This window comes from Elephantulus edwardii, unplaced genomic scaffold, assembly GCF_000299155.1.
Source record: "Elephantulus edwardii isolate Elephantulus edwardi_28Jun2011 unplaced genomic scaffold, EleEdw1.0 scaffold00089, whole genome shotgun sequence".
NCBI lineage: Eukaryota > Metazoa > Chordata > Mammalia > Macroscelidea > Macroscelididae > Elephantulus > Elephantulus edwardii.
The window spans coordinates 8,218,597-8,227,866 of record NW_006399839.1 but is presented as its reverse complement, the minus strand read 5'-3'; the positions used below and the strand labels follow the sequence as shown (position 1 = coordinate 8,227,866).

General features: G+C 52.1%; 1 protein-coding gene across 1 annotated transcript in view; it reads right to left on the bottom strand.

The window, feature by feature from the left end:
• The window catches only part of CRYBB3 (crystallin, beta B3), a 27,734-nt gene extending 20,693 nt beyond the window's left edge, over positions 1 to 7,041 (bottom strand). Inside the window, exons 1-5 of the mRNA XM_006890465.1 lie at positions 7,018 to 7,041; positions 5,379 to 5,473; positions 3,622 to 3,740; positions 2,396 to 2,528; positions 1,471 to 1,613 (exon numbers count right to left, since the gene is read on the bottom strand). Coding sequence (XP_006890527.1) covers positions 1,471 to 1,613; positions 2,396 to 2,528; positions 3,622 to 3,740; positions 5,379 to 5,453 — 470 coding nt within the window. The 5' untranslated portion in view covers positions 5,454 to 5,473; positions 7,018 to 7,041. The remainder of the gene's footprint in view (positions 1 to 1,470; positions 1,614 to 2,395; positions 2,529 to 3,621; positions 3,741 to 5,378; positions 5,474 to 7,017) is intronic.
• Between the last annotated feature and the right edge of the window lie 2,229 nt (positions 7,042 to 9,270).

Sequence of the window (9,270 nt, the reverse complement as noted above, 5' to 3'; positions counted from 1 at the left end):
ATCTATCTATCTATCTATCTATCTATCTATCTATCTATCTATCTATCTATATCTAATGCATATCAATGATTGTATAAAACACAAAGTGCATTCACAAAATATAATATAAATGAACAATTATATGCAAACCAATGTTGTTGTGTACTGTCGAGTTGAAACCAACCATAGCTGACCCTCCACAGGTTTTCAGAGGCAGTTAATTGCACGGGAGGAGATTACCAATCCTTCTCCCATGGAGCAGCTGGTGTCCTTGAACCATGTGCCTTTGGGATTGCAGCGCAGCATCTTGCCACGAGGCCACCACAGTTCCCTCTTATTGGTTCATGTAAACCAATAAGAAAGTTAAAAAAAAACCCAAACACCCAAAACTTGCAACTCACCATGCCCTTCCCCCCTACTCCAGCCCTAAGTAGCTCCCCAAGCCCCCAGAATGGATTCAAACTCCTTCCTGTGCTCACCAGATATTTCACACGAGTATCCTCTTAGACTACCCTCTCCTCATACCCTAAAGCTTAACATACTTGTATGGCTTTCCTTGAAACTGTGGTGCCTCTGAGCCTTCGTACATGCTGCTCCATGTGCCTGTAATGCCTTCCCTTGCCCCCTCTCCACATTTAAGCCCTTTGTCACACCTGTGCATTACTCAGTTAAGAGTAATTACCTCATTTAAGAAGACTCCTCCTCCACAAAGCTTTTCTTGCAACCTAGGCTGGGTCAGGTGTCCCCTGTGGGATCCCAAGTAAGCCCCGTACACGGCCTTGATCACAATGAACTATGAATCTGCTTCCTCATCTACCTTTCTGTCAGACTGTGAGATCTGAGTGGACAGAGGTTATGTAGTTCTCAATTCTACCCTCCTGTAGCCCTACTGCAAGCTCATGGTAGACACTTGGTAAACTGCTGACAAATGAAATCTTTCTTGTCACTTCTCTAGGCCCAACCCCAGATCACAAGAGAAATATAGTCATTGACAAAGCAAAGAGAATCTCAAGGTCACATTAACAGTGGTATGAAGCCTAGAAGGAGGGAGGGGATGCTGCTCTTCTGTGTATTATTCAGGTCATGCCTACAAAGCTACACATCTTGGAATCTCTGATAAGAAGGTATGAAGATGGTGAATGGAGAGAAAACACAAAATACTAAGAATTGCCTCAAGGACCTAAGTGTGCTCAAAAAAGGAGCAAAGACTTGAGAGCGGCAATTGGCGGTAAGAAAATTCATCTGATAAAAAGGGAGGACAAAGCTTTCAATGAGGTAAGTCTCCCTGGAAATTACAGTGGGCTTGGGGTGCAGAAATTGGCCACCCCCATCATGGGAGCTTTAGTGGGGGTTCTGAGAAGGACGACAGAGGGGCCACTGCATAAAGGTCGAAATGCCAATCCTGTGAGCGACCTCAAACAGTGACTCTGTCCCCACCATGGCAGCCCAGAGCAGGGGACTGGAGGGAGTGTCAACAGAAGGGTCTCTTACGTCCCGCTGATGGAACGGATGCTCGCCACACGGTCCTGGAAGCCGTGAGCCCAGAGGCTGGGCACGTCGTCATCCACTATTTCCATCTTGCGGCCGCTGAAAGCTGAGTTCTCAAACAGATGCAACTTGTGATCAGAACTATCCTGTAGGGACAAGAGCAGGGGGTGAGCCGGCTGCTCCCAAACCCTTGAAGAGGGCTCAGACAGGCCCCAGAATCAGGACACAATCAACCAATAGGCACACACACCCATCAACAAAGACTCTAATCCCAAATTCACTGTCGGAAGAAATAAAGTCTCTTTGAACCTCACTGTTTCACAAACAGGTAAAATGGGCTCAGCGAAGGAGGAAGATTGCTAAGCCATGAACAATCTATTAAAGTGGGTTCTGCCTTAATCCTCTAAGGTTTTGTGGTTGAGAACCATTGCATGGGAATCGACTCATTGTCGACCCTTTAGTGGGTTTTACAGGCAGTAATTTCCTGGGAGGAGATTGCCCATCTTTCTCCCGAGGAGCAGGTACTAGATTCAAACCACCTACCTTTGGTCTGGCAACACACTTCCTTACCACTAAAGCAACCAGAGCTCCCTAGTCCTCTAAGGAGAAGCCAGTCATTGTGTTGTGAGGGGGCTGTGAGTGCAGTGGGTGGAGGGAGAGGCAGGAGGAAGCGCTCCTGTGAGCTGTGTAGGACTTGGTGCTGAGATGGGCAAGTGAAGAACTTGAGCTGCTTGGCTGTTTACATGTGGCTTTGTTTGTAAAGTTATTCCCTGGACCACAGGGCTGGCCTGAGGCTGGACCTCGAGGCTCAAGAATTCAGTCCGGTTATAACAGGAAGTCCCAGCCCTCACTGTGGCTAATTCATGATACAAACATTCAGTTGTGGAGAGGAGACACACGGAGGGGCTTCTGGGGAGGCTGTACTCACAACACGCAGAGGCCGGATGGACAGGAGGTGTTCGCTGCGGTGGCTGTTGGACCAGGAGTCCCAGCGAGGGTAGTCCCCCTTCTCCAGGACGAACTGCTCTCCGCAGAAGGCCCTGCATTCGAATGCCAGCCACCTGTGGAGGAGAGGGGCCTGGGTTCCCTCCTCTGTGGCTGAGGAGGGAGCGACCCTAAGGTGGGAAGGACCCCAGAGGTGCTGATCCCACACCCTCCCTGGACCCCTCTTGCCAATTCCCAAGCCTTTTACTGGAGGAGCTACTAGGGCATGCTGGGAACGGAGTCTCTGGGCCAGAAAAGCATCCTGGGAAATGTCCCTTGGAATCTCTTTCACCTCTAGGCCCTCAGTAATGCCATTAACAGGACGTCTGGCCCCGAATTTGTATTCCATGGACATTAATCACTGGAACTGCTATTACTATAAATTATTAATTTGTCTGCATCATTTCACTCGTTTTCACAAAAGCGCCCCCTGAGACATTCTTCTCACCATTTCACAGATAATAAGACAAAGGCCTAGGGGTTGAACCAAAGTGCCCCCGAACCACTTAGCCAGTTAGTGGTCACAGTGTCAGGACCCAGACTCTGTCCAAAGGCACAGCGTATAGCCCGCCTGGCCCATCCACTTGATGTGTGGTCACGGACAGGCCACTCGGCCACTTTGGCCTGTCATTGTCCATAGAATGGGAATAACGAGAATGCTACCTTTCTGGGGGCCTCGGGTAAGATTCTGCGCTGCAATCCTGAACGCAATGAGTTCGAATCCTCAAGTTACTCTGCAGAAGGATGGGCAGTGTCCTTCTGTGTGATTTACTGCTTCTGAAAACCCACTGGAGGGTCAGCTATGGGTCAGTTCTGACTCCATGGTACACAAAAACAACAGCCCTTCTCACAGGATTGCTAGTAAATCATAAACCCTTGGTACAGTACGTTTTTGTTGTAATAATTGTTGTCAGCGTTATAATGACTGAATCCCACTTGTCAGGCATTAGCCTCTAGTCTTTTCTATGTGAACTTGTATTTGCCACAGAAGGGCTGAGCTAGAAGGATTCTTACAGAACAGGGTTCAACTCCCTGGTTTTACAGGTGGGGAAACTGAGACCACGGAGGGAAGGGAGTGGTCAAAGACCCCCACAGCAGATTTAGGGTCTCGGGCCTCCTGAATCCCTGCAAGATAAGGGGTACAGGGGTGGGGGGGTCCCGATTACTCACGGTCCAGACTCCACCTGGATGGAACCCACTTTCTCCAGCAGGCTGTCCGTCAGGTTGGGGCACTCGGTCGAGAGCTCGATCCGCTTGCCTTGAAAGTTCTCCAGCTCAAACACCGTCACCTGGAAGGACAGCATCCTAATCATCCCCTGGGCGCCCCCAGGTGAAGCATCCGCAGAGGGACCAGCCGGGAGCCAGCCCCGCTGCAGTCCTGCGCCGCCCCCTGGTGGCAGCGCTGGGAAACGCCGCCAAGACTGGGCCCCTGTGTGATCGTAAGGGCTCCTAGCTGACCCGCCAGCGAGTTTCTGCCGAAAATGATACAGGAGGCAATTGCTCCTTTATCTCCTGCTGTGGCCCCTGCTGGATTCGAACCAGCTCCCCACGGACTATGCCTCCAGAGCTCCAGAACTCTAAAATTAACTCCATTAAATCCAGACTAACGTACGGTTTTCTTGGTGCAATTTCCTGCCTGGTTTTAGCATCAGGCTTGCCATAGAGAACCACTCTGGGAGTGTTCCTTCTCTTTCTATCTTTTAAAATAATTTAAAAATTGGTGCAAGGGTCAGATGGGGAGCCTGTTCAAAGGAAGTGATGCCAGGAAGAGGCGCAAGAAATAAAATTCAGGAGAGTACATGAGCCCGGTTGCAAACTTTTCCAGAGAAATCAGCAATCCATATATATTCATATGAAATGTCTCCATTTAAAAATCCCTCGTAGGACAGAAGAAACAAAGGTTTCCCACTTGTGGATTGAGGTTTGCCTGCCTAACATCGTTCCCATTTTAAAGATGGGACTGTGGAGGTCCAGAAAAGGCCCTTGTGGGAGGCGACAGAATGGAGTGAGAGGGGCTCAGAGAGGGCAGGTTCTTGTCCTGGGGTTGCACTGCAAGGGGGTTGGCAGACTCTTTTAACTTGCACTGGCTTGGATAAGGGTCAGCCCGCAGGGCACAAGGGGTGACAGGGACAGCCACGTTCTCCACGGCCAGCAGCCCCAGGTATCTGTCAGATGCTGGCATCGCAGAGCTGCAAGGCCCCCAGCACTGTCCCCCACAAACGTCTATACTCCTCTTTGCTTCAGCCTCCCACCTCCTCCTCCAACAGCAAGCTCCTCGTGACCCCAACGTGGGGCTAAGCTGAACCGCTGATTGCCAGGCCTTCCTTCCGAGGCACCTCTGGGATGAATGAAATGACTAACCTTTGGGTTAGCAGCCCAGTGTCTGCATCACTCACGCATTTCGTAAACATTAATGGAGCACCGACTGCATATGGCCCACAGCCAGGGACATGGATGCAGACACGGACACTGGTCGTTTGCACCACCCAGGACAGAGCCAACGGACTCAAAACTCCCCCCTGGTTTCCATGCACACTCCCTCCATGTGCTGGTTGCTTTGGAGCTCATAGGAACTTAGGACTTGAGGAGTATGAGAATCATTCCCATTTGAAAAATAGGACTGTGGAGGCCCAGAAAAGGCCAGAAACATGAACTTCCTGGGGGCTTGAGGCCATGCCACGAAGGCTCTCCAGGGTGCCTGTGCTCCCGGGGAGACAGGCAGGGTGCAGGGAGAGTCCCATTTGCTGGCAAGGCCGGAGAAGAGGAGGAAGACAAAGCGTGCTGACAGCAGAAAACAGGAGTGAAGGGTTTCAGGTGGGGCTGCTTTCTGATCCACCTCTCTGGAACGGGCTGCCTGCCTGTGAGCTGCACCCCCAGGCCCTGGGGCGACCTCGAACCTCTGGACCCCCCTCCCCCGTGCGCAGTACCTTGTAGCCACCGCCGAGGCCTCCGTGGCTCTTGCCAGCCGCAGCCTGCTCCGGCACACCGTGCTGCTCCGCCATCTCTCCGGAGTCACCTCTGGCTACAAACCAAAGGGAAATGGGTCCCCAGGTCCACCAGGGGGAACCCAGGTGGCGCACGTGTGCCTGGACTTGAGGGTACACTACACACACTCCGGATGTAACGCTCGGTCCCGCAGGCGTTCACCAGACGCCCACTGCTCATCCACGCTGGGGCCATGGGATGGGACGGTCAGGGGGAGCAGATCCCCGCTTCATAGAACAGCACTGGGATCTGGCTGGGGGTGAACCCTCCCTGGGACGCGTGGAGGCGGGGCTCCAACCTTCGCTCTTGCTCTTTTATCCTCCCCTCCCCCCGTCCTCACATGGAGCCCCAGGTGCAGAGAGCTGGTCAGAGAATGGCTTCCGGGGAGCTTTCTGTGCGGGCTCCCTCCCACCCACACCCTCGAGGCCTCTGTTTTCTGGTCTCTGTATTTTTTTGTTCCCTAAAGATTTGATGGTCCTGGGCTGGGGGACAAGATGAGGCAGGAGACCACGGACAGACTGGTGGGGACAGACAGCCACCCTGAAAAAAGCCAGGCAGGGGACCAGGCCCTCCGGCCCCTACATCGGCCCAGTTCCCATGCGCATCTCATAAACATTAATGGAGCACCGACTGCATACGGCCCACCACCAGAGACATGGACGCGCGCAGACACGGACAGATGGTTATATCTCTGCTATGGGGGGGACAGGGGCCCAAAGCCCAGTGTCCCGAGTCATTTAGGAGGTTTCTTATGACTGTCACCACGATGATGTGACAGACATGGTTCTTTCCTGCCTTCAGCACACGAACACACACACATATATATCTTCACATATTTAAATCCACGCACCCAGGACATTTACGTCCATCTGTACACATGCACGTGGACGGACTTTCATGCATAGTATACATACATATTCACGCATACACATCCTCACACCATACATACATCCTCACACACATGTGCCTCTCCACACATGTGCACACACACACAGACAGGGGCTCCTGTGGTCGTGGACCATCAATCCGGCACAGCCTGTCTCTCTCACACCTGCCTGTGTATAGCAGACACCGCCCCCAGTGGTCCGCTGAACACCCCTATCTACGCCTCACACCCAGTGCACCATCAGAAACCCACCCACCCCGCACACAAGCCAGGGCACCCTGGAGCTCATCACACAGATGTGGGGAGCTGTAGAATTATCCCTTGATCTGTTTCCAGTCTCAGGAGGAAATGGAGCTCTCGGGGTGAGGGATGGGGGGGCCTGGTAACTCCTAGTTCTGCCCACTTTCCTCTCTGCAGAGGCACCAGGTCTGCAGAGACTGCAGCCCCAGGCCCGTGCCTGAGGGCTCAGTCTCTATGCCACCGCCTTGACATGCTGATGCTTCCAGGTAACCAGCACCCTAAACCCCTGGCTGGGCCCAGTATCACCTGGCTCAGCTCCAACTCCCAGAAGCCTCTCTGGTTCTCACAAGGCCTAGCTGGTCACGCTCGCGATGTTTACCATGGCCAGGCTCCCCCCCACCCCCCCGCCCCAGAAGGCGCTGACATCCTTACCTTCTGATCCTGCAGGTGGGGACCTGTGGCTGCGGCCTTGGGAAGGAGCAGAGAGAGGCCAGGCCCTTCCGCAGACGTGGCCCGACTCACAGCGAGGTTCCTATTTATGGGCACTTTCTGACAGCCCAGCACATCCCAGCTGCTGAGACGGCATCCTGTCCAGCCAATTCTGTTTGGGTCATTTCACCCCAATAGCGAGGCCACAGAGGGCCCCGAGCCTCTGTCTATGTGACCACAGTCTCTGATTAACTTCCCGGGGCACAGGGAACTGCTGGCCTTTGTGGGAAGCTAGGAAGCACTGGGCAGTGGTGTTGCAGTGGGAGGCCCTTGTCTCCCCTCTGGTTTATGGCTGCACGAAATCTCTTGCTCTTGTGTGAGAGAACCCCAGAACACTCCATGTAGCCCCCTAAATATATCCTCCAGACTGGGGGGAAATCCAGCCACTGTCATGAACCGGGTTGTGTCTCTCCCAAAATGCATGCACATAAGTGGGCTCTGGTGGCCTAGCGGGTAAGAAGTTGTGTTGCCAACACAAAGGCAGGTGGCTCGAATCCACCAGCTGCTCTGCGGAAGAGATGAACAATCACCTCCCATGTGATTTACAGCCTCTGAACACCACTGGAGAATCAGCTGTGTTATGGTTGCAACTGGATGGCAGTGAATTCGAAAATTTGGATGAAAGAGATAAAGTAAAATTACGTCATGGTGATGTGATAGTTCTTAGAACCAAATTGTTTTAAAAGGATTTGAAGGCAGGATACAACACTTCCTCTAGCCTCTCACAGTCATAATAGATGCAAAGGAGCCCCGTAGGCTGTAATACCTTTAAAAAATTTCTTTTTATTATTTTCTGTGTGTAGTATCACATCGGATCTGACTGGCACAGGAGAAGATTGCTCCTCCTTCTCCAGCAGAGAATCTGGTGGATTTGAACCGCACACCTCTGGGATTGCAGTACAGCTTCCTGCCACCAGAGCTCACTTGTAATACCTTTTATCTCACGAGAGAGGTAAAGGGGAAAAGCTGAACCCAGAGGGGTTGAGGGGACTTCAGTACGAATTCAGAACGAATCGCCAAGAGTGGATTGCACGTGGCCAGGGGGCTCCTGGAGGCAAGGATGACGACACTTCCTCTCACATGTTTTGGACATGTTGTTAGAAGGGTCCAGTCCTTGGAGAGAGACATAACGCATGGGGAGGTGGAGGGCCAGAGAAAGGGAGGAAGACCCTCAACGAGATGGGTTATTGACAGTGACTGTCATGACAGGTTCAGGTGTGTCAGAGGTGATGAGGGTGGACCAGGACAGGGCAGGGTTCAGACAGGTGGTTAATAGGGTTACTAGAAATCACAGTCGACTTGACAGCACAACACAACAGCCCTGACCCTCAGATATGTGGGGATCTCCAAGGGACGCTAAAGGAGCACGTACTTTCCTCCAGACCTGATGGGGTGTTTCCCCTAAAGTTAGCACCCTGAATTTTGGACATCTTGCTTAAATACTAAGAGAATGTGTTTGCTAAAGCCATCCACTTGTGGTATCTCTGTTGCAGCCGCACTAGCTAACAAGACACCCATCCGTCCATGGAACCCTGGAGTAGAACTAATGAAGCTGTATCACGTCTTCATACAAGTAAGTGCAAAGAATAGCTAATATTTACTGAGCGTCTAATACAGGCTGGTTTTATGAGGCTGGTCTAATCTCACGGCCCTGGAAGGCTGGCACCCATTGTACAGATGAAGGAACAAAGATCAGAACCATGATGTCATTCACGCTGGGTCTCTCAGAGAAGAAGTGGAGGGACCCCGTGCTCTAGGGCCATAGTTTGTAGCCACAGAATCAAGGGTGACCAGGACAGCTTATTTACGACTACAAAAAAGACAGCTGATCCTGGCTGTGTTTTTGTTGTTAGGTGAGAACCCACTCATAGCCGACCCTCCCGTGGGTTTTCAGAGGCTGTAAATCACACACAGAGTCGGGGAGGATTGTCTATCATTCTCTGGGAGCAGCTGGTGGATTTGAACTCTGTGCCTTTGGACTGGCAGGCAGGATGACTCCTTTACCCACTAGGCCACCAGAGCCCCGTCCCATGGAGACAGAATGAGCAAAGGTCAAGCCAGCGCTTGGCCCTTTTGGTCAAGTACACTTCCTCCCTCTGCCCTCACAGGTGTGGGGAACACACAGTGTGAGTTTGCTGGTGGATTTGAACCAGCGTCCTCTGAGTTATCAGGAGGGCTTAACCACTGTGCCCCCAGGAATCCTATAAAGTCCTTCTCTA